This window comes from Dendrobium catenatum, unplaced genomic scaffold, assembly GCF_001605985.2.
Source record: "Dendrobium catenatum unplaced genomic scaffold, ASM160598v2 fragScaff_scaffold_853, whole genome shotgun sequence".
Classification (NCBI taxonomy): Eukaryota; Viridiplantae; Streptophyta; class Magnoliopsida; order Asparagales; family Orchidaceae; genus Dendrobium; species Dendrobium catenatum.
Genome location: NW_021319315.1, coordinates 6,390,713 through 6,416,754, shown reverse-complemented (window position 1 = coordinate 6,416,754; position 26,042 = coordinate 6,390,713). Strand labels below are relative to the sequence as shown.

The 26,042-nt window shown below is 35.5% G+C and overlaps 1 protein-coding gene and 1 long non-coding RNA gene across 2 annotated transcripts; both read left to right on the top strand.

Moving 5' to 3' along the window:
• The first annotated feature begins 775 nt into the window (after positions 1–775).
• Positions 776–15,485, top strand: LOC110107417. Its single transcript, XM_028696991.1, has 12 exons — positions 776–1,012; positions 7,768–7,931; positions 8,069–8,192; positions 8,386–8,515; positions 8,733–8,794; positions 8,894–9,006; positions 9,098–9,787; positions 10,052–10,243; positions 11,624–14,529; positions 14,611–14,697; positions 14,773–14,880; positions 14,969–15,485. Exons 1-12 carry the CDS (start codon positions 858–860, stop codon positions 15,014–15,016), a joined length of 4,779 nt encoding a protein of 1,592 aa, XP_028552824.1. The 5' UTR covers positions 776–857; the 3' UTR covers positions 15,017–15,485.
• A 2,547-nt stretch (positions 15,486–18,032) lies between these two features.
• LOC110107383 lies at positions 18,033–25,790 on the top strand. The gene is made up of 2 exons (XR_002304365.2): positions 18,033–18,345; positions 25,556–25,790. It is a non-coding gene; the product is annotated as an uncharacterized LOC110107383 (long non-coding RNA).
• The last annotated feature ends 252 nt before the right edge of the window (positions 25,791–26,042 follow it).

Genomic DNA, 26,042 nt, shown 5'->3' with positions numbered 1-26,042 from the left:
AAGCTGGGTCAAGCCCCATGATTTCTTCCCCTTTTAGGGGTTTCAATACAAAAACTCCGGTGTCTTTTATGAACGACACATCATACTCTTTTATCTATATGTGTTATGAATCTTCTTATAAAGCTAAGACGTTTATATTCTCTACAGCCGGGAATATTCTAGGACACAATAATTTTAATTTTAAATCAATTGAAATTTATTAATATCAAAATAATTAAGATTGTTAAAATTGCTCCTCAATTTTTTATGAAAGATCAAAATAATTCTTAACTATATTTAAAAATTATTTTGATCTTTCAATTCTTTAAAAAAGAATAAATATAGTCCCATCTTGAAATTTTTTTGATTTATTTTATAAATATGAAAATTAAAACATTTTAAAAAAATTATTTTGATCTTTCAATTCTTTAAAGAACAATAAATATAGTCCCATCATGAAATTTTTTTGATTTATTTTTATAAATAGGAAAATTAAAATATTTTTTAATATAATTAAAAATTATTTTGTTCCTTCATGGAAAATTAAAAAATTATTTTGATTTTTTTCTAAATTTTGAAAATAATAAATCTATAAGAGCTACCGTTTAATAATTTTTCGCGCGACGTCTAAAAATCATGGGTTCCCTGATGAAAAAAGCCGCGCCGTTTGGTGGGTCACCTCAGTGGTGGGACCGGAATAGTTATTTCCGATAATTAAATGGCCTCATCGGTCCTTCCCCGCTCTCGCCGTTACCCAGCTCCGAATATTTATGCGGAAAGAGAGAGAGAGGTCTTATCGTAGCAGAGCAGAAATGGCGGAGGCGTGACCTTGTGAACCTAGTTTTTTCGTTCTTGGGGTTCTTTAGCAGGTGGCTGAAATGCCGATGGTGAGGTATCGGATAAGGAACGAGTATGCTGCAGCGAATCCGGAGGTCTATCAGGCGGCGAACAAGGATGATCCAGAGGCACTTCTCGAGGGAGTGGCAATGGCTGGCCTTGTTGGAGTCTTGAGGCAGCTAGGAGACCTCTCGGAGTAAGTCTAGTTCTTCTTTATTTTATTTTTCTCTTCGAAAGTCCATTTTGTTGCATTTTTTTGTTAAGTAGTTTGCAGTTAGTATGTGCGCGGAGGTTCGGGCCGTGGGAACTTCGAAATGAGATTTGGGAGTGTTTTGATAGTATGTCTTCTTTATTTTGCTTATGCTGCTTTTGAGCAAGTGCTAATTTGTAGCTTTTGCGTTTAGAAAATTAAATTCGAGGATTTCGTCTTCTCAGACTTCAACTTTTTTGTAAATGATGACGAGGAATGCCTGTTAGAACTGTTGCAGTGATCAAACATTGTTGATTGAGATTGATTCTGGTCGCTTATTGACTGTAGCTATGTTTAGAATATTTCGTCTAACATATATTAGAATAGTATGCTTGGGGATATTAATACTGTTAACTTGGTTGTGTTTAATCTGTCTCTTTAGATATTCTGTACTCCCCAGTTCATCCATTATTAATCTTATTGGGAAATTAAGAAACGTGTTGGATCTTGGTAACTTTGCTAACCCTATTTCAATGACGTGCAACTTCATTATGTCTGGCTTGTGGTCTTTGGATTTGAAGATTAGCATAGTACATGTTGATGCTTTGAAAAAGTTAATTGATAGTATATCATATAGGTAAAATTTTTTTTAGCTTTTGAAAGAACCATTAAGTGAAGATCTACAATGTTATTAATCTTACTGGTGAAATAAATTTTGTGAGCCCTTAGTCTATATACTGCCAAGAATATTGATTATATTGGTGATTTAGATCGAGTAATAAATGATTAGATTCTTTTATTTAGCGGAAATCAACTCTTCCAAATATATTTATTATTTAGAAAGAAAATTTGGCTTCAGAGCGATGGTAACATTCAACTCATGATTATGTAAATCAAAATATTTCTGGTTATATTATGCATAAATGAGTAACAAAGTATTTAAATCACTAGGAATCTATTCATGAATGAGAAAAAAACACATGTAGAAGAATGAGATGCTAAACAATACTTGGGCAAATTGAATTTATCTCCCTACATTTTGGGGCTAATTGTAACTCAACCATAAAACGACAGCCTTTCGATGACTCGGTTAGGAAAGTAGATGTATTTGATTTGACTTATATTAAGAAAGGTAGAGGTAGACCTAAAAAGATTTGGCTAGAAAATATTAGAAATGACATTTCTTTATTAGATTTAGTTGAGAATTTGACTCTTAATAGGACACAAAGGAGAAAAATGATTCATGTAGCCAACCCCACTGTAGGATAAAGGCTTCTTGTTGTTGTTGTTGTAACTCAACCATGATTTTTTTTTAAATTTGAAAAAAAGTGTATATAGGCCACTCTATGTTGGATTATGTATTGGTTCTTAATAATAACTACTGATTATTCCCTAGTAATTATCGTTGCTAACTAAACGTACATGCAGCCCAACATAGTAAAGGGACCTTTCAAACACAACCTAGGTGCAAGTAGGCTCTGAATGTAGAAGATTTGATGCAATTGGAATGAGAGAGTATTTTAGTCCTTCAAAGTCTTATTAACAGTGAACTTCACAACAGTGCTTGATAAATTTCATGTGCTGCACCTCAGCACAAATCGAGGGATTTAAATGCAAATTTTAGGAAATTGTAGTCCGAATTTTAATTTGGTGCTTAATGTGGCCATCAAGATGCAATTTACCAACAATTATAAATGCATATTCATGTACATTTTGGTGCGCTTACAACATTTTTGGTATTATAACCTCTCAAATTTTAATATTTTAAGTTTAGAAAAACGCTCTAAACGTTCATTGAACTTTTTGTGGTGTCCATATTAGTCCCTGATTATTGAAGACCAATTTAGTCCTTTAATTCATCAAAATTAATCTGAATTAGTCCCTTAACTATCAAAAAATTTCTCCTTGGATTCAAACTTTAGGATTAATTTGGATCAATTTTGAAAAGCTAAGAGGCCAAATTGGGCATATTGAAGTGTTTAGGATAAAATTGACCTCATAAAAAGTCTAGAGATTATTTTAAACATTTTCTCATTTCAAATTACTATGAACCTATTTAGGAAGAAGAAAAGGTGCATGTAGAAACATAAACAAGATAGAGTGCAAGGTCATCTACAATGTCTTAATGAAATTCTAGTATTTGACTTGCACATGTAGGACATTGGGTTGCGAGGCTTGACTCCGGATCATCACCCAAATAGTGCAATATATGTTCGGGAGACTCAGTATTTCCAAAGAGATGATAGAATAAGACACCCTTTCTTATTCTTCAACTGCTCATCCTTTGACTCTGTAGAATCATTCATAAGATTATTAAATTTCGAGTTGTAGTTGGAATTTTCCTTTGACGATATATTAACGGGTTTCTTTCGTACATCGAGTTGTTTTTATACCCAACGTACTCGCAGCATCTCGATCATCGTTGCTGTAGGTGTCCGTTCAGTTTGTTCATCTGCATGTTGCTGTTGACCACCAATGACATGCATTTATTGTCGATTACCTTGCACTTGTTGGTTGGCAACATGTATCAGGTGCAACGAATCTCTCACAATAACCCTTATGTGTTTGCACCTGTTGCATGTTGTTTGTCATCACCCATAGGTGGGCTTTTATAACTTAACCACTCTCCTACAGTTGTTTGTAGGTGTTGTATGTATTTGTTTTCATAAGAGATCCGCTCTACTTGTGATACACTCATTGTTGTTATCCTCAAATATACTTGCAGGGAATGGTAGTGTTCATTTACAAGTGAACTAACACTGATATCAATTGTAGAGATATTACAACATTCACTATAGGCTTTTCGTACTTCACCCGTGCATTGCAACTATCACACATCTTCTACAAGCATGGATGTTGTACATCAATTAATTATCATTCATGGGTGGTTATTTATTCACTTGCGTGTTGATGTCGGCTACCAATTGTGAACTGCATTCATCATTGATTCCCCATATACGTTGGCTGGTAAGTTGTCATTCAATGCACATCTGTACCTTCTTCTCACAAGGTACTACCGATGTGACTATTATACATTGATCACTTAATTTTTGCTTGCGAGGGATTAATGCATTTGCCTGCTATTGAATGGTTGTTGACTGTAGGGCATTATTACATTCACCGCTTGTTGCTCGTTGTTGCTTGCATGGTACTATTACTGTCAACTATATGGACACCCTAGTATTTGTTGCATGTTATACATACTTGCATCATATCTACCCTCATTATTCATAGGTGGGATTTGTGTGCTTGTTTGTAGTAGCATTAGTTACATGCAAGCTGTTGACGTTGACTTCAAGACGTCGCTACATTCAGTGCCTTATGTCTGTTATTGTCTTTGTTTAATCTTCTACGTACATGATAGGCCTCCTGTTATTGCTTGCGTGTATCACTATTTCAAGCTGCATGTTGATTATTTCTTGTATTAAGGCTTTCGTTGTTGTATGTAGGAGACATCCATGCATTCTGCAGTCAGTTGATGTTGCTTGCAAGTACAATGCACTTAACTGCATGGGACCTATTGTAGGAGTCCATTATATTTATCATGCATCAATCGACATCATGCATTGTGTGCCATGTAATTGCAAGTGTTGGTGATTTTTGTTCACTTGTAATTGCTTAGATGCTGTAAATTAATTATCATTCATTGCTTGTGCGCATCGAGGACTTGTTCATCGCAAGTCCCCTATTTTTTCTTCATGCATATTTATTTGAATGACTTGAATTGCATTTTAGGATTTGCATTTTTAAGTTAATTGTGCATTTTAGAAGTTAGGGTTTTGTTCCCTGATGTCTAGTTCAAATTCAGTTTGAATTAGGTCCCTTATTATTCAATCATGTGCATATTCACTTTGAATTTCGGCAACACCCCAGCGTATCCCCTGCTTGAGGGAAGTTTGGGGAGCTGGACCTTCCCACCACGCTAAGAAAAATGTGTATGGTAGGTGTCCAAAGACACTATGACAGTGATTTTTAATCCACCATACTAAGAAAGGCTTTGATGGGTTTTTAGAGGTACTTGTTTGAAAATGTATTGTTGTTTCCCCGCTGGCACATAGTTGCGTACATATACTTAAAGTTGTCCCTGCCACGCTAAAGTGTGCACAGGGCCTACCTGCCTCATCGCAGATATAACATCAGGTTTTCTCCTACAACACTAAGAAAAACGTGTATAGGTGTTTGCCCGGCACGTCACACGCACTTAGGATACGATTTGGAACTTTATACCTTTGCGCAGGGATTTCCAGAGGTGATGTCGGCTGTGTCGGGGCGACGAAGGCAATGTTGGCATCAAGGGCACGTATATTGAGGCAATGCACGAGGCTCAAGGCACATTCCTTTTCTTTCTTTTCTCTTCTTTTAATTAACAACCGTTAATTATAATTAATTAATATTAATAGTAATTAATTAAAAGTAATAATTAATTATGATTAATAATAATTAATTGGGATTAATCACAAATAATTATAAGTAATAATTAATTATGATTAATCAAAATTAAAATCAACTATAATTAATATTAATTAATTGCAATTAATTAAACGAGGCCATTTGGATATAGGATTTATATAGATTTGGGTAGGGTTGAGCTAAAAGGCTGTCGGGATATAAGATTTGTGCAGGATTTAGCATGATTTAGTAGGATTTGTGCATGATTTATGCAGGACTTACGCACGAAGAGGACGCTCAGCGGACTGGCGTCGGTATACGAAGACATGCAGAGAATGTGTCGTAGGATTTGAGCGGCGTCCGTGGAGAAATTGACGTGCAACCGGACAGGTACAAGGTTTGAGTGAAAATTTCTTTTTGTTTGCATACAGTACACATGTCAACACTTTCCTAACCGGGTCATCAAAAGGCTGCCATTTTATGTGATTAAACCATTTAAGGTGACTCCATAATCTTATCTTCTATTGGAGCTACTCCAACCTATTCATGTATATGCTTATTTCATATTTTATCTTGAAGAATAAAGCCACTCATCCACTTGAGCATCCTCATCTATGAAACACTTAACTTAATATTACGCTTCTCTTTTAATGGCCAACATTTTGAGATACCAACAATGATGGTAAAATTTTAAACTTGAGAAATCCTTGTATGACTTAAATTAATTTTGAAATGTTTAGTTTGAGAAATTTACTACTACTAAAAATATGGATGCTTTAAAGTCGGGTTAATCTCACGTTATTTATAAAGAAATCAAATGTTGGTCAAAAACTATCCTTATTGTCTACGGTAATGATATTATCCTATTTGTTAATGATGAGGAAGATAAAAAGAGCCTAAAAGAGATCTTAGCCAATGAAATTGAAATTAATGATATGAAAACCTATAAATATTTTTTGAGCATATAAATCAGAAAATTAAGAAAGTTACATTTGTATCTCAACTAACACTCGATTTGTTAAAAGAAACTAAAAGAAACTGGGATGAACCTATTAACAAAATATGATCAAATGGAGACACTCCCCAAAGTGACAAAGAAAGGTACCGGTGTTTGGTTAGAAATTTTATTTATCTCTATCATACTTGTCCTAACATTTGTTATTCTATCAGTATGCTTAGCTGATTTATAAATACTATCATTAAGAAACACCTTTAGGATACTAAAGTACCTAAAAAAGAAATAGATAGGAGTATAAATCTATTTACTGATGTTGATTGAGTTGGGTCCATAATTTCTAAAAAATCATGGAGAAGTAAAAAATGGACGGTTGTTGCTAGAAGTAGCGCTGAAGTAGAATTTAGGGCTATTGCACATGGAATTTGTGAAGGAATGTGCCTACAAGGTTGTTGAAAGACCTAAATATTCACATTAAAGAAACAATGATTATCATATGTGACAATCAAGCTACAATTAACATTGCCAAAGATCTAGTCCACCGTGATAAAATTAAGCATGTAGAAATTGATAGACATTTTATAAATGAAAAAAAAAGATTATAGGATTATTAAAATGCAGGTCACTCCAATAAGACTTCAGATATCATGATCAAAATCTTTGATCAATCACAATTCAACAACCTAACTTCTAAGTTAGGAATGATCAACATATTTTCTTAGCTTGAGGGGGAGTATGAAAATTCTATAAGAGCATTACTGTGGCCCATCAATGAATCCTTATCAAGTAATCCATGTGCTCTTATCAAATCAACAATCGGATGATTATCCATCTCATCAATCTATCATTTCTTGTCTTCCTTATTTGTCTCCCATTGATTACATATTATTCCTTAATTTTAGGACTAGTAATTGGCATTGTTTAGCACCTGTAAGTATGCATATCTCCTATTTTTTTTAATCAAGTGAATACAATTTTTCTCATTTGTTTTTGTCTCTATTTTTAGCAGATTGATGCATTTTTCTGTCCTCCTTTTATTTGTTATGGTCTTTGATTTACTGTTCTTCTGCTGAATAGTTGAACTTTCAGTGTATGTAGTAAATTCTTTCTCTTAGCAGTGGTCAGCACTTCAGGGTTTGAAACTGAAGCAATTTTAGAACCCATGGTTGTACTGCAAGATTTTATTTTATTTTAAATTAATTTATGGTTTTCCTTTGAAGATAAAAAAATCATGTGATTCATTCGAATTCTTTGTTGCTTTTAATCATATGTCAGCAGACTGCATTAATCTTTTGCCACAGATTTTCTGAATCTTCTTTACTTCATAATGATTTATCCATTCAGTCCTCTTGATTATGATTTATTTTCAGCCATAAGGTGATTTTTTCCTGATGACTTCATCAATCCTTTAACACAGATTTGCTGCAGAGATATTTCATGATTTGCATGAAGAAGTGATGGCAACTTCTGCTAGAGGGCATGAGCTGATGTTGCGTGTTCAGCAAATAGAGGCAGAGTTTCCATCAGTAGAAAAAGTATTATTCTGTAGAACTGATTATTCACATTGTGCTTATAATGCAGGTCAAGTCTTAGCTTCAAATTGTAGTATAGTTTCTTTTTCCTATTTTGATGAAGTAAATGAATTGTATAGTATAGTTGTACATATAGAAATGCTCGTTTCTTTAAATGTTTTCATTCGATTTTACATAACATTCCAGGTATCGACTGGCATTCTAATCTTATAGTGAATCAGAATTTAGTCACACAAGGAGATATGCCTCGTTTTATATTGGACTTATATGAAGAATGCCGTGATCCTCCACGGTTATTCATGATGGATAAGTGAGTTATCTAGCCATTGGATATATCTGTTTCGTATACTTTTTTCTTTTCTTTTCTCTTTGAATTTATGTGCTTCATAGCCGACCCCACGTAGTGGGACAAAGGCTTGATGTTGTTGTTGTATTTATATTCTTCATGTGTTCTCTTTTTGTCATGTCAATTTGGCCAGCGAGTACTTAAAGTATTTCTTCAGGTTTGATATTGCTGGTGCTGGGGCATGCTTGAAGAGGTACTCGGATCCTTCGTATTTCAAGACACATTCAACCACCTTTCTGATGATGGAACCAAAGCTTCACGGAGAAAAGAGAGCTCCAAAACTCAATGTAATTGTTCCTTGTTTTAGAAATGCACATTTAATGTCTGTATCTTTTAATTAACATATTTTCACAGGTCTGTTGTGCATTTTGTGCTGTGAACATACGTTTGCCACTAGTTGGATGTTTCACTTTAGATTTCAAGATATCAAATGATACAAGTGATCAAAATTATTCTTTGATACTAAACAGTAATTCTTAACTCTGATTTTTAATTTTCCTACAGAAAAAGGGATCACATTGTAGAAGCAGTAAGAGTGAGTGTTTTTTTACATCAATTATCGGCAAGTAAGCTAATTTTTCTTGAGGTGTTACAGCCATTGATCAGTCTGCATATCTTTATGTAAATCTGATAAAGTCATGATTAATATTTTGCATTGCATACAGTTCTGAACTTACTGCTTCTGAACAAGTAATAGAGAAATATCCAACAAGGCATATCAAGTTGAAACACAAGAACTTTATAGTTTCAGATATAAGTAAACAAAGCTATATGGAAGGTATTCTGGAAGAAAAATCACTAGAGCAAAATGATCTTTGAAAATTTTTTAACTGATTCACTCATTATGACAAGTATAAATTTTGCTTCAGACAGCTGGAAAGATCTAAATGGTGTAGTGACAGCTCCTTCAATAGTAACAAAGGAAGTTCTTCCTCTTTCTCCTAGAGCTGAGGCCATTGTTAAAATAGAGGGCCAGAAAGCAGAAGATGATGAATTTTTGGAAGCAATGTCTGTACTGTCTGGTGTTTCGCAAAAAGTATATCCAACCTCTGGAATTGCTAATCAAGGCACGATGTTGTTGGAACTTGGGATTAAAGTAGGACACGCTTTTGACCATAGGTCTGGTGAAACTGATACGTGTCCTCCAGCAGGACAGCCAGGAGATCAGAACAACGTTTTTGCTATTAGTGGATTAATTCTATTTGATGATCATGAGGGTTACAGATCTGATGATATTGAGAGTGAGCTGGAAAATTATGTTGATGCCTTAAACACCATGGGATCGGAACTGGAGACGGATTCTGAGAGAACTAAGTTAGATCCAGGTTTCTTTAATAGTATATCTCGAGGGACAGATCCTTCCATTGATGGAAATCTTGAGCTACAAACTCAATCCGCTGGATCAGGTTATGTTGGAAGCTTGAAATCGGTAAAAATAAAAGATGAAACTCATAATATATCAGAATCAACATCTTCAGTTGATTTAAGTTATCAGCCACTATGGAAGGGAACTGTTTTTGAAGCAACTTCTGGTTCTGAAATTAACAAATTTAAAACAGGTAAGTTAGAGAAGACTGGTGAAGATGTGAAATTAGTACCATCATCATCTTATTTGACATATTATGAAAATTGTTATCCAAAACAATCCAATACAACCATTTTCGTTCCTATAAGTGGAGGAGCTTCTTCTAGTTCTTGTATGACGGATTCCACTTTTATTGATTTTCTTGATTTTCCTTCTGATGTACTTGAAGAAATTAATCCAACAGAACACAGTGAAGGCAAGATTTCTGATAAAGTTGATATGCCATGTGATCCTTCAGAAATTGAAGATGGTACTTTGCCTGGGAAGGCTTCTTCTTTATTTTTTAATGATTCAACATTGGACTTGAAGGTTGATGGACAAGGAAGGCTGACAGGAGATTTAGCCAATAAAACTTCATCAAATTACTTGGAGGACAGTGATGAAGAAAATAAACAGGTAGAATCTAGCTTGCAATGCCCTGTTGATAGAGGTGAGCTAGCTTTACTAGTAAGTGATAGCATTTTATCTCATGTATTAATTAAAAGGGGTTTTTACATACATAACACTTCAAACTATTATATTTACTTATCTAACACTCAAAGTATACTATTTACATACCTACCACTTAAATACATCCCGTTTATCTAAAATACCACTCCGTCAAACCTCTGTCCCGACTCTACCTTTCGCTCATGAAATCCCTTCTTTTTCGTCGTTGGAGTGTTTACCCGATCCAGCGACGTGGGAAGAGGAAGACATCTTCATTTTTCCGCCCCAAAATTCCTGAAATCTGTGACGCCACCGGAGCAGGAAGTCACGACAAGAGGTTGCTGGAGAAGGCAATCGACGACAGCAGCGGTAAATGTGTGAAATTTGTGTGAGGAGGAACAACAATTTGCAAGTGGGAGAATCAATTCCTTCTCTTTTCTTTCTGTCTAAAATTTGTGTGACGCTTTTTTATTTAATCACATTGTTCTTCTCATCTGCAAGTCCTGGATAAAATTTTGATCTTTTGTCTGCGAGATTCATGAGATTCAAAGAAATAAGTGAAAAATGCTTTAGAAGATTGAAGAACCAAGTTGAGCTTGGGATTCGGAATCATATTTCTATTCCTTAATAAATAACTTATGGTAACTATTTCTTAGCTGAATTATCTTAACCAGGGACAGGGGCTCCGCTGAATTATCTGTTACTCGAATCCACCGGAGGCTCCGCCGACGGCATCGAGAGAGTTCAGGGCCTTCATTTCTTGTTGCCTTCAGAAAAAGCCTGCTCGCCGCCTTACAGCTGCACAACTTCTGCAGCATTCTTTCATCACCTAGCTTCAGCACCCGCCATTACTATCATGTTCATCATCCTCTTCCAACTCCTCTCATCCATGAGCATTAGCTTCCCCGTGAATTAAGTTGGTTGAAGGATGCTGGGCGGCGAGGACAAGTTCTTCGAAGAGATCGGCGGGCGAATCCTCCGGCAATGTGTGAAAGAACTCAACATATCTCCTTCGAGCTTCCGCTTCTTCACTGCCGGAGAACTGGATCGAGCCACCGACGGCTACAGCGAAAGCCAATGAAGCCTTACCATGGCATCAATGAAGATAGAAGCGGGTGGGTCTCGATTCCTAAGCCGTCTGGACACTCCAACGAGATAGCGACGAAGAAGAGTCGGGCCGGAGTTCTGACGGAGTGGTATTTTAGATGAAACATGGTATATTTAGGTGGTAGGTATGTAAATAGTATACTTTAGGTGTTAGATAAGTAAATATATAAGTTTGAAGTGTTATGTATGTAAAATCCCTAATTAAAAATGTTCATAATTTCAATGTTGATGAGTGAATTATTTCATGGTAGTCGATTGAAGGATTATTTTTCAGGGGTTTCAGAAAAGATTATTTCTCTTGAGACGTTAACCACATGTCAGATGCCTAAGCCTCCACAAGAGCATGCAGAAAGCTCTATTTTAGATATTTTGACAGTTGTTGAAGATTCCTTGCATGATTCAATGGAGGGCAATGAAACCAATTCTGTTGATCAGTTTTCACCCAAAAGTTCAGCCTTTTCTCTGGAGATTGTTTCATCCATTTTTCAGTTTGAAAGCTTAACTACTGAAGTGAGGAATATTTCTATGAGCGAAGACGAACTTGTGCATCCACAGTCTCCAGCTAGCTCCAGAAATGTTGATGTTGAAGAGCGCGAACCAGCAATCTCTCCAGCCATTGCTTTTGAGTTAGAGCATTCCTCTAATGCTGATGAAGCACAGGAGTCTGCTGCCATCGATATGGTGGAGTCATTGCCATCAGGTTGTGGAGAAAACCCAAATGCACTTCAATTGCAGCCTAAAGATTTGGAGTTGATTGAGAAAAATGGAAAAACACATGTCCGTGATTCATTGGAATTTGTGGATGTATCTAATAAGCTTAGTGTTTGGTATGATGAGCTCTTACTTGAGGAAAGTATGAGCAATGATTCAAATGCCGGGAAGGTTATCACTGCCGATGGTTTACATGACCAGGTTCTCCACATGTTTCAATCTGCAAAAGTATCCAGTTTTGATGTACATTCGCTGAAAGATCTAATTTCACAGACTGATACTTCATGTCAGCCAAACCCAGATATTGAAGAGCCTTCTATTACTAGAGACTCAGCATTCTCACTCTCTCAGAACAAACCATTTGTGCCGTTTGCTCTGAACGAGGACCTAGAAATTTTTGATAATGCAGCATCAAGAGGGTGGCCATCTGCTCAGGATTTATCCAACTCATTTGATGATAAATTAGTGTATGCTAATGTTGATGATATTCACGTGGAATTACATCCCAGCCTTGAAGGGCATAACATATGTTCAAGAGAAAATAATCAAGATTCTGATTCTAAGTATGAGAATGTGATCTCTGAAGAAGGTACTACTGTCAAGGTTCTTTCCCTGTTACAATCTTCAAAAGGCTGCAGCTTTGATTTAAATATTCTAAGAGATCCAATTTCTGAGGATGCTGCCTTGAATCAGTATAAATTGGAGAGTGATAAATCAGAGATTGCAGATTCTAATTCAAAATCTGAGAACAAAATCACTGAAGATGGTACCGATGGTGAGTATCTTTCCTTGTTACAATCTTTAGATATATCCAACCTTGATGCACAGCTTCAAGAAAATCATTTTTCTGAGGATTCTTCCTTGAATCAGCATAAGAAAGAGGCTGAAGAGCCTGTTATTTCAAGTGATTTGACATTTTTGAAATTTGAACGCAAGATTTTTGTGCCTCTTAGTAGGAACAGGAACCAACATGAGTTCGTTGGTGCAAGTTCAAGCTCTCAATTATTTTCTCTAGATTTATCTAACTTTACTGATGTTAAATTAGCTGATGATAATCAAATGAAATTTTATCACCATACTTATGAAGCGAATTTAGCATGCTGCAGAGAAGATGAGCAAGATTTCGATTCAAAAGCTTCCATGCAGCATTTTCAGGTTGATGCTGGAAGGTTAGAAGTGCAACCTCAGCAAGCTTCCATATCTCAAGCAGTTGAAGAGCCAATTACAGTACCTTTAAGGACAGGTGGCGATAATATTGACCCTTATGACATACGTTTTAATGAAGTTTGCTCTGATCAACCTATTGATAGTCAGAATAATTTGGAGCAAGAGCTCGTGACATTGTGTGACCAAGGATGCAACAGTATGATGAGTATACCTTCGTCAAGGATAGATGAGACGAAGCAGACAAAGTTTGACCTCTTTGATCCATTCCAAGATATTACCGAGTACCCTGGAAGTTCCATTGCTCGTGTTGCATTGACTTCAGAATCACCACTAGTTGCAGATTTCATCATTCCCAATTCTTTGACTAGTGCCCGGGAACCTTTTGAAAAATTGGCAGATGAAATGATCTCCAGATTTCAAATACGAGAAGACAATGAGGAAGCACCGCCCCTACCACCACTTCCCCCTTTGCAGTGGAGAATAGTTAAACCTCGTTTGGAATCTCTAGTTGCAAGTGAGCATATAGCTCAACCAGTAGAGAAGACTAATCCATGCATATTACGACAAAACACAGGCCAGCAGAAAAAAAGCTCCTTTGTTACTTTATCTGCTCAAAAAGAGAGGTTTCAGCAGGTTTCTTCAAGTACAGATGGAATGCTAGAGTCTGAAAAATTGTCAGAGTTGCCTCCAATTTCCATGGATTTGAGGGAACAACTAGAAATTACATCTTCTGAAGTCAAAACGGTTCATTCTTCAGACCTATCTTTGATAATGCCATCTGAAGAAGATGGGAAACATGCAGATGGTAATGTTGCAGTAATTGGAGAGAGCACACTTACCATTCCGTTGCTCAAGGATCAAATGCCTCAACACCCTGATCTTTTGGAAGCAGGCAACCTAGAAGAAACAGGACAAAAGCTTGTCAAGTTTCTAGCAGGTTTTGAGTTGGAAGGATTACAAGAACCCCCAATAATTGATAGAGATGCGTTGACACCTTTGAATTCATTCCCGGTCATGTCAACAACAAGAGATGGTAACTGTCAATATATGTATGGAGATTATGGTGGTTTTGAAGGGGAAGGCGTTCAGCATCACAATTTCTCAGGACTATCTCCAATAGCAGCTTACGACATTCCCCATTACGATTATCATATGTTTGTAAAGGGCAGTAATTCATATAATGTCTATGATATCTTGCCGCTTGAAATGAAAGGTGATAAACCAAATGAAAAACCATATTCCATTCGAAACCGTCCAAGGGATCATCTGATAGAGGCTGTGGTTGCTCAAGATAAAAGCACGGTAATGATGATTTCTCTTCATACATTTATTTAACTTTAAGAACTCAGAAGAATTTCACTGTGAAAATATTTCTTGTCATAGATGCGGAGGGTTTCAGAACTTGGTTGGCCATTGACAAAGCCACCAGAAGATGAAAGGAACTATTTACTGGAACAAATAAAAAATAAGGTCTGGTTCGAATGGTTATAGAAATTTGTTTCCTGCTTTATCACCACCCTGGCTTAATCATCAAATTTCTGTCAGTCTTTCTACCTGAAACCAGCAACTTCAGCAAAGCCAAACATTTTGAAAACTCATCCGGCAAATTTAAAGGTTGTTGCCATTCTGGAAAAAGCGAATACAATCCGAAAGGTTAGGACTTCTTGGAAGCTAATCTTGTATTTCTCTTTGATTTTTTTTTTTTTTTTTGTATATTACATGCATTTGTTTATCTGTATAGGCATGTGTTGGTAGTGATGAAGATGATGATAATTGGAGTGACTCATGAAGGCCACATTGTTTCCTCTGCAAAATTTTCAAATCCATAGCAAACCATGTCTTGAAAATCTGATCAACTTTGCTAATCCATCAGTCCAAGTTGATTTAGTAATTAGTGGAGTCCCTGGAGCTGCAATAGCTTTTGAAGTCCTCTTTAAACCTAAGAAGCTAGCAAATGTGTATTAAGAGGATTTCGTTCCCATACTGTACGTAGCTTGCCATGCATATTCTTACCTTCTATTCTTCCTTTGACATGTGTAATATCCTAGAGTTAGGCTGGCCCTAGATATAAATGAAATGAATCTTGTTCTTTTCAACATATAACTGTATTGTTGCCATTTTTAGGGTGTAAATGTATGTGTTAAAATTATTTTTCGAAGGATATGGCTGTGCTTGGTTTCTTTAACAGATATTAGCTTGCTTTGTCATTTGGTAGCCTGGTAAGTTCAGGAGGATTTCAATTCAACCATAATGAGATAGCATAATGTAAATAGATAATATGTTTTTTTAATAATTAGACGTTACCAAATTTTTGTCATTTATTGGTTCCATGAAGATTATCTTGTAATATGCCCTTAAAGATAGTTTAGACTTCAGGCTATTTCTGTAAGTTACTCTTTTCTGGCTTGTAAAAAATCAGTTAATTAGTTGAATGTAAGGTTCTTACATCCCCCAGTTATAGGAAAAATTATTCCGTCAGGTTACCTGACGTAGAGCTACATCAGGTAGACTATAATATGTCGCCACGTGCACTTACTCTTTACCGCGCGGCCAGACGACCCGACCCGGAACGGACCCGGGAGTTTGCGTAGCTCGGTATTGCTAGGTATTGGTCGATTTTGCTCGACAAAAATGAAAAATACTATTATGAAAAATGAAAAATACTATTATGTGAAGAGCAATACCGAGTTCTTTTAGGTATTACTCGGTATTGCTCGGCATTGGTCTTCACATAGCGGTATTTCTCGTTATTGCCAAGCAATACCGAGCAATACACGAACATAGTAATCCCGGATTCGGTCCGATTCGGGTCGTTATAAGCTACCTGATGTAGCTCTACGTCAGATAGCCTGACGGAATAATTTTTCCAGTTATAGGTGGGCACTGTTCAATTTGGTTCCAAACCGATTATTTGTAACCAAAATGAACCAAACTGACTTCTACAAATACAAATCAAAATTATACTGTTAAAATATGAAATTTGCACCGTTTGATTTGGTTTTTGGTTTTTGCACCCTCAAAAAATGTTCTCTTTTGGTTATAAATATTCTTGAATGAACAGAATAAGAGTATTTATAAATAATTTACTTGAGCATATATATTTAGAAGCTATTGTGAGCAGCTGCAATAGTTGAATTAGTTAACGTTTAATTTAAATTTGCTAATAAATTATTACTATTTGCCAAATTGTTTTTTTTATACAATAACTCATATATATTATTTAGAATTTCAAATCTGGACCAAATCAAATAGTAGTGGATTATAAGTTGAAGATCCAAAGTGTAGATAGAGTGATTATGATGGTGCTGGAGTTAGGGCCTTAAAACAGAAAAAATATTGCGTCCTCCCACCTGACGTAGAGCTACATCAGGTAACTATGATATGTCGTCATGTGCACTTACTCTTGACCGCGCGGCCCGACAACCTGACCCTTAACAGACCCGGGAGTTTGCGTAGCTCGGTATTACTAGGTATTGATCGATTTTGCTCGACAAAAATAAAAAATACTATTATGTGAAGACCAATACCGAGAAATACCGAGTTCTTTTAAGTATTACTCGGTATTTGCTCGGTATTGCTCGGTATTGGTCTTCATAGAGCAATACTGAGCAAATACCGAGTAATACCTAGCAATATCGAGAAAAATTCCGAGCAATACGCGAACATAGCAATCCCGGATTCGGTCCGAGTCGGGTCGTCGGGCCGCGCGGTAAAAAGTAAGTGCACGTGGCGATATATCATAGGCTACTTGATGTAGCTCTACGTCAGGTGGGAGGACGCAATAATTTTTCCTTAAAACAACCATAAGACAATCCATATCACTAGTTCATGTTGGTGTTGTGTCAACTGCTGGTGATGCGATCCTTATGGGTGTCAATTTTTGACCCGACCCGAACTCGACCCGAAAAAATCCTAGTTCGGGTTGACCCGTTTAGCAAACGGGTCGGATTCGGGTTCATATTTTTGACCCGTTTCAAGAACGGGTCAGGTTCGGGTTGACCCGAAAACCTGAAATCAACTCGATACTGACCCGAAAATCTAGTGCAACCCAGTTTCAACCCGCACTCGTGACGTCCCCAGCTGCCGCGCTCGTGCGGTGACGCGGTCCTACACTTGCGTGCGAACTCCGTCAGTCCGCGGTCCGCCAGTCGCGTGCGAACTCCGAACTCGCATGAGGACTCAGCCGGCCGGCTCGCGCCCCGAACTCGCAAGGTCGCGTCGTCGGTCCGTCGCGCCGTCCCGCCTCCCGCAGACTTCTTTCGCACATGCGGTCTCGCCGAGGCCTAGACTCTGTCCGCACTCGCATCGTCGCGCGGTCCGCGGACTCCGCCTGCACTCGTGCAGTGTTAACCCGGTTTGGGACTCCACCTTCTGCCACTCGGGTCGGGTCGGGTCAACCCTGCAATCTGCGTGGGTCGGGTCCGGGTTGAAATGTCCGACCCATTTGCAAAAACGGATCAGGTTCGAGTTGACCCGTTTAGATTCGGGTCACCCGTGGCCCGAATTGACACCCCTAGCCATCCTCTGCTCTTCAGTTTTTTTTTCCTTACTGCATTAAATCCTTTCTCCCCCGCTCACAGCATTAAAACCATAAGACAAGCCATATCACTAGTTCTATATATATATAATAATAAAATAGCAAAATAAATTTTTTTTGCATACAAACCTGCCTAAATTAAAATTAAAACAAATCTTAATTGTCCCTCATTTGAATCAAAATTCAAATTAAAAGAGGTGTTTGGGCTAAACCTAAGGTTCGGTTGGACCGGTTTAAACCAAACCCCCACGATCCATCTTCTCTCCCTCTTTTTATTCGGAAACCGCCCCCACTACCTCCTATCTATTCGCGCGGAAAAAGCCCTCTCATTCGTACTACTCGCTCTCCGTCTCCCTCTCATTCGGACATCAATAACCGGAACCCCCAAGAGAACTCCCCCTTCTTATTCCTTGCTCTCTTGCGTGAGAAGCTCCAGACGGGATCCCCATCCTCTTTCATCTCAAATGCTTTCGTGGACGGCTGACCTAGCCGGCGCCTACCCAACGCCGCCTGCCCTACTCCGTCCGCCCATCTCTTGCCTCCTCTGCCCTAGCCGACGCCGACAACCTTCTCAACCTTGGGTAATTTCTTCTACATCCTCTTTATCTTCTTCTTTTTCTCTTCCTTAACAAACAATCTAAATAAATCTTTCCACTTCAACACCTTATATCTTTTTAAGACAACTCTGAATGAAGGATTGGAACTCCTGGAGATACATCATACAGCTTTAAAAATTATTAAAAATTCATTCGTATAGAGTATGGATGGATAGGCTCATAACTTCTCGTTAAATATAATATGAAACTTTTTTTGTTTTTTTGTTTTACTTCTTGTATGACATGCATTCAGTGTTATTCCTGTACAGTCGCAGTAGGCTTTCCATATTGATAGCTAATGCTCAATTGATTTGACTATTCATCTTTACCTTACCTATTATGATTATATCTTGAAGAGCTCATCTTGAGATAATGTGGTGTTCATTATGGTCGATCAATATGTACGTTGCTTAAATCTATCAACTTTCAGGGTGAGGGTAGTCGTTGTTTGTTTTTATGTTAAATGAATTAATGGAATTGCCTTAGATGAATTATAACATGCATATATAAGTTATCAATTATGTTAATTGTCAAGCAAGAATGCATGTTTATTTCATTTGGATGAATGATGTGATTGTCGAGCCTTGTAAATTATAATATTCTTGTCTTTTCCTTATATTGGTGCGGTGGCTATCATTGTATATGTGGTTGTTTCATGAGTACTGTAAGCTCGCTGAAATCAGAGTTCGGGTGCGCCCAAAATTAATTTTTGTAGTTTCCAACTAGCTTTTGCCTCGAGATTCGTGCCCGATCAAGCTAATTTTGTGAAGCCATATCAAGAATTATTTGTGTTGTAATCGACACTTCTCCATTTTGTTGTGGATGAAAACTTAATATTAATGAAGAATAAATAGCATTTGAATGATGGATTGCATGAAGCTTGTATGATCCTTTCTTTTGTTTCATGAGTAGTAGCTTGTGGTTGTAAGTTGAACTTGATATTAAACATACATTTAGAGTAACACTCTATCAATGTATGGCTTATGGTTAATTGGAGAAATATGCATACAAATGTATGTTCAGGATTGTTCTTTCAATGAGTTTTGGAAAAGCTTTTCATATGTCTACTTGTGCTCTAAGTCGTTTTGGAAATAAGCATTCATAAGTCTCTTATAAAGAATTTTCAAGAAATGGTGAGCATTCAAGAGTTTTTTATAAAACATTTTTTGGGAGAAATGTTGGAGAAAGCTTGTGCTTTCTTCTATCATGAAGTGTTTTGGAAAAAAATTGTGAAAATCATTCATATGCTTTCATTTTCAATGGTGAGCACACATAAACCTCTTATAAAATACTTTGGGAAGTGTGTATGCTAAAAGTGAGCCATGTAAATTTTGGAGAGTGAATTGTATATGTTTTGGAAATTGAAGGGAGTGAAAAATGTATATATTGGAAAGGTGAAATGCTTTGAAAGATAAAGCGTGTGAACTTTGAATGGTGAGATGTGTAGATTTTGGAAAGTAAAAAATGAGTATTTAAAAAAGTTTGTGTGTTTGAAAAGTGTTTTTTTTTTAATATATATTTTTTTATTTTATTTTTTTATAAAGATTTTTTTTGGGACTGTGTTTGAAAAGTGTTCTTTGTGTGCAAATTAAGAAGTTGCATGTGTGTGCTTTGAAAGGAGATTTGTGTGTTTCTTTGGAAGATGACATGTGTAAGCATGGAAAAATAAAGTATTTGATTTTGTGGAAAGTAACATTTGATAGTAATGAAGGGATTTAGAGGATTTGTACAACCAATTTCAAATAATCAAATAAAATGTTTAGTTTCCCCCCCAAAAAAAAAAGAAGCCACATGATGTGGACTAATCCTTTCTCATCGTCCGTATCATTCAGCCCCGTCTTGGTTTCAATTCTTTTGGCAAACTCATCATTTGTGAATAATTAGATAAAACTAGTGATAATGATAATGAGGATGATGTATACTTCTAAGGAAAGTATGTGAGATTTTCTCAAGTGTTGGATCTCTTATTTGATAGGTTACTTTTAATTAAAAATTTTTTACTATGATATTCTTATGCTTTTTTTTTCTGCATGAGCTTGAATTCTTTCACAATTTTTTTCTTCATCTCTCTAGCATTTATGCAAGCATGATTAAAACCCTCGGTCATGAGTGAATGGCTTTTGAATGCTTTTTAGTAAGTGGTTTTCTACTTTTTGTATTTGTCTATAATGTTTGTCTTAACATTAAGATCCACTAGGTAAGTGGAGACCTTTGATAATAATGCATTTATAATGATGAATATTTATTTAATAGCCTACAAATTTACTACTGCCCATCTTTTGTTAATTTGATATTTAATTCACATATATCATTACAACCTTTGAGAAGTTCATCTGTTTGCATGCTATTTTGCTAGACTTTTTTTTATTCAAATTGTTGACCTAATGTCTTTAAATTTATCTCCAGCTTCAAAACAGCTTATAAGCTAGGAAATAAATTGCATCAGATGCTCCTCCTAATGCAAAATTGTGTCATTAGTGTAATGTTTATGTTCAAAATAGGTATATATTTTATTAAAAATTCAAAGACATCTATGTATAAAACCTACAAGTAAATTATTTTGTTCAAATATTATGCAATAATAAACAACACTCAAACTTACTAATTATCTTAGATAAAAGGATAAAATTAAACCAGTACTTATCATATGTTATGTATTCCTTATGCATTCTTTTTATCATGATTAATCATATACTAAGCTTTTGAGTGCATGTGCTGACTATATTATGCATATCTTTATACATTGGGGATTATAGGTGAGTTGTCATAGAAAAGTTAATGACGATAATTATGAAAATTAGGGATTTAAATTTCCATAACACATGTCTTGAAGATGTTCGGCTTAATTATTTTAGTTGTATAAAAAAAAGTTCGAGTTAGCAAGTAACTGCAAGAAGAGATTTCTGAATATTTTCATATGCTAAATGTTAGATTTTAACGTGCAAGTTTGTAAAAGAAATTATTGTCAAGATTTTATAATCAAATTTCTCTTATGTAAAATTTGTGCTTCAACCTCAACTGTTCTAAAAAGAATCCTCAAAATGTGTTTTTAATCCTACCTAAATTAGGATTTGATCATATCCCATTTGAGTTTATGGTTAACGAGTACTTAATTTATATCACAATCATGGGTAAACTTCCAATGAAGTCCCATCATGAGCTTTAACACCTCTAAGGCTCCAAAGTAAAAGAGACAGGACAAAGTTCATTTCCTTCGCAAACAAACTTTAAGAACGTCCTTTAATATATGGAAGTGATATAAAGGCATTTACATGGAATGCTAGATAGAATTCTTTTTCTTTACATAACAACCTCAGCCTTTTCGAGGATTTACTAGAGAGTTTAATCCCACATCACTAAGAAGTAATCTTCTGTTGGATTCTGTCAAACTCAATTGGGCTATGAAGCTTACCAAACTCCATGAGTTTATGGACTCTACTGGCTTTGTTGGTTCTATGGAGCTAGCCAACTTCAATGAGTTTACGAAGCCAGATCATAGTTTTATAAATATGAATTTATTAAAGTTTCATTATGATATAATTAAAGTTGGTATGACATTGATTATAATACCACAAATACAAATTCATTAAAGCCTCATTTGGATTTAGTTGAAGGAGGGCCGAACAAAATCACAACCCTGTAATCAAAGCCTTAATGTCGAAAAATAATAGTGTTAAAGATGGTCAAATCACAATCCTAGTACCCTCATGAAAACTGCATTGAAGTCCCATCCACAAGATGAGCTTAAGGAGAGTTTATATTAGACCACAATTCATATGAGTGCCGTCTTTAAATCCAATTGAAATGTGTGGGAGGAGCGTCTAACCCAAATTGTGATTCTACTATTATGGCTTTATTGAAGTTCATAAAGTTGTGAAGAGTGACTCCTTGCACATTCTCGTTGTTTGTGCATATCAATTTTATGTCGTTGCCGCGCACATAAGTGAATTTTTAGATTTTTTTCTTATGCACTAACATTGTCAATATGTGTATATCTTTGTTGTTCCTAATGTCATTAATGTGCTAGCATAAATTGGGCTACTTCAGCTTTAGGTCTATACATTTTTAAGATTTCATGCCCCTTGTCTCTTATTTTCATCGTATTTGATCAAACCAACTTCATAGTACTTGAGTTCAACTTGAGGCTTTATGAGAAATGATGGCCATGAGCTTCCACACCAAGGGGTAGCCTTCTTGCTAGTCTATGTAATCTACCATAGCATGCCTATTGAGTCTACCAAGCTTGATGAGACTATTAAACTATCAAATTTTAATGGGTCTTGGGAGCTATATAAATCCAATACGTCCAGACAATGTCAAATCCAACTACATGCTGCAAAATCTACCCAATCCTATTGAGTTTACAGAGTTTACTAATATATAATGGATCTAGGAAATTCACCCTACTCCACTATTTGAAGCACTTAAGTTCAATTAGGCTTTTGTTGAATAGGGTCCAATTGAGCTCATGCCCTATGAGGACAACTCAAAATAATATTCCAAATGGACAACAAGTGGGAAGCCCTTGTTGCACTTCATTTAGCAGTCAATATGACCATCCAAATTGGTTTGTTGAACTTCTTGCTTAACAACTTGTTCAATATATTGTAATTGTGCTTTAAAAGTGTTTGAGCCAAATAACAACCTTAAAAATAAAACTTGTCCAATGGAGCAATGGATGTAAAGACCTCTGCCTACAACCTCAAATCCTTAAAAACTTATCCTTAGAAAAGCTTTTACCAACACCTCAGTGCTAAGAAGGCTATTATTGAAGAGGTTAGGTTTGCACCCTTTGAAATTCTAAAGGAGTTGTAGATATAAGATGCTTAAATTAAATCAACTTCTCATTGGTGCTTCAAAAGGCAAAGTTCGTGACACGGCCACCAACATCAAAAACCTTCCCATAACAAATAGGTGGTGCCATGAATCCAACCTAAAACTTTATAATAGTTAGAGATATCATCTTCAACAATGGGACTACACTATACATTGAAGACTAATACTAATGAGGCTCCAACTTGTTATAGCTTCCCATTCGAGACAAAGATTAAAGCACTACCATAAAGAAGACATCCATAAAAATTCTTCAAAAAGGATAAAAGTTTATAAATGAATCTTGAGATAATAAGTAGGTTCCTATAAATCCTATAAAAAACTTGGCTTTTTAAACCAACACATTGATGAAATAAAGTATTATAAAATACTAAAACAACCTAGTAGCAAAAGGACGAAACAATATTTAGGAGAGCCATGCCAAGTCATCGCATTATTTTCCTCAATTTAAGGCACTCTCATCCTAGCCCAAGAAATGGGGAAGATGGACCGACTTTTAGTTTACTAATGCACCTTTTTAGGTGTAGTTGCCGCCACCCTTTGTTGGAATGACTTGTTGACATCAATCACCTATTGAAATCCATCAAAAGTTATTGTAATATCAAAACTTTACTACTACCTTGCAGCTTTCATTGTCTTAAATTGCTTGTCTTTTCCGCCTCTAATACCCACCCTTGTCATCCTTTAGTGGAAAGACCCTAATAGCCTTTTTGCAGACTTCTTTAATCACATGCAGCAGAGGAAGACATCGAATGTTTCCTTCATGCATGGCAGACCCTAACAAAAAAGGCTCTTTAAGCTAAACTAGATGGGGCTAAATTGACATGTTTGGTTCATCTCTATCTGACCATTTAAGGTTTATGTGCTTTCATGCAATTTCTATAGCATTTGAATTTTGATGATGATCTTATAGACATTGGTGGCGATGAGGGCGGAGGAGGAGGAGGAAAAAAAAAAAAAGGGATAGTCTCATAAAAGGTTATATGAATAGAAGTATATTGTGGCTATATTAATGGTTCATAATATCAAGCTTTTTGAGTATGAGCTTACTCAAGATTGATATAGCGAATTGCAAGAGGAGAAAGTTTGTGAGCGAAATATAAAATCAAAGAATATATAGGCAAAGTTCTATAAAGTAAGGGGGAAGAATAACTTAATTGGGATAAAGAATAGAGATGGTTGACGAGTGGTTTAGTAATGGAAAAGGGATTTGATTGATTTGATAATAGCGATCAAAGTAGATTCTGCTGGATTAATAAGGAATAATTACGTGAAAAATTGATGTCCTAACACCATTAAGAGGCTGATGATTTTTATATTTAACAAAATCATTCTATTTAGGTGTATAAGGTTACACATGATAAAAAAGATCATTGGCATGATAAAAGGTGCAAAATAAAGATTGTTATAATTTTTAAGCATTATTAACACATAATGTATGATCAAAGAAAAAGGTTTAACTTTTATCTTGATCAATATCTTGAAATACATGAAGGATCTCATATCAACATTATGTAAACTCATCTAACAGAATGCTTCAATAAATATAGTCTTCGATAAACCACACCAAACATGGGTAAATTTGTAAAATAATGCACTGCAGCATTTTTATATTTCTATGGATTCTAAACAATATGCTAACATTCGGTAAGATTCCCTGTAAAGAAGGGTCAGATTAAGTGTATATAATACAACGTTTACCTCAATTATGAGTGAGACAAACATTTTTCATGGAAACAATTTATCTGCAATATAGAAGAAATATTGTGTATTCCAATTTCTCATCAAACCCCATATTAGGAAAAGCCTATTTCTCAGTTTACATAAATAAAACTTTTTTACATAAGAAATAATAAAAAGACAAAATGAGGACCGATAGAGGATATTATTTTATCGCAAATATTTAAGTTTGCTACGTACTTTTCATGTAGCGCACAAATATGTGCACCTTAGGTAACATTTGATAGTAATGAAGGGATTTAGAGGATTCGTAAAACTTATTTTAAATAATAAAAAAAAATGCTTTGTTTCTAAAAAAAAAAAAAAAAAAAAAGGCCGCATGATGTGGACTAGTCCTTTCTCATCGTCCTTATCATTCGACCTGTTTTGATTTCAACTCTTTTGGCAAACTCATCATTTTTTGAATAATTAGATAAGATTGGTGATAATATAATGATTATTATGATAATGAGGATGTTGTATACTTCTAAGAAAATTATGTGAGATTTTCTCATGTGCTGGATCTCTTATTTGATAACTTATCTTTCAACTAAAAATTTTTACCATGATATTCTTATGCTTTTTTTTCTTCTTCATGAGCTTGAATTCTTTTAATTTTTATTTCTCTCTAACATTTGTGTAGGCCTGATTAAAACCTCAGTCATGAGTGAATGACTTTTGGTTGCTTTCTAGTAAGTGATTTTCTATTTTTTGTATTTGTCTTTTCATCAAGATCAACTAGGTAAGTGGATACCTTTGATAATAATGCATCTATAATGATGAATATTTTTTGAGTAGCCTGCAAATTTATAACTTTAGTCCATCTTTGTTAATTTGATATTTAATTCACATATATCGTTACAACCTTTTGAGAAATTCATCTATTTGCATGCTATTCTGTTAGACTTATTTTTATTCAAATTGTTGACATATTGTCTTTAAATTCATCTCTAGCTTTAAAACAGCTTTTAAATTAGGAAATAAATTGCATCAGATGCTCCTTCTAATACAAAATTGTGTCATTAGTGCAATATTTATGATCAAAATAGGTATAAATTTTATTAAAAATATAAAGGCATATGTGCATAAACTTTACAAACAAATTATTTTGTACAAATGTCTACAATATT

Coding starts and splice junctions, on each gene's coding strand:
- LOC110107417 (XM_028696991.1), top strand. CDS start 858: ATGCCGATGGTGAGGTATCGGATAAGGAACGAGTATGCTGCAGCGAAT. Junction 7,932..8,068: donor ACATTGTGCTTATAATGCAG/GTCAAGTCTTAG, acceptor ATAACATTCCAG/GTATCGACTGGCATTCTAAT. Junction 10,244..11,623: donor GCAATGCCCTGTTGATAGAG/GTGAGCTAGCTT, acceptor ATTATTTTTCAG/GGGTTTCAGAAAAGATTATT.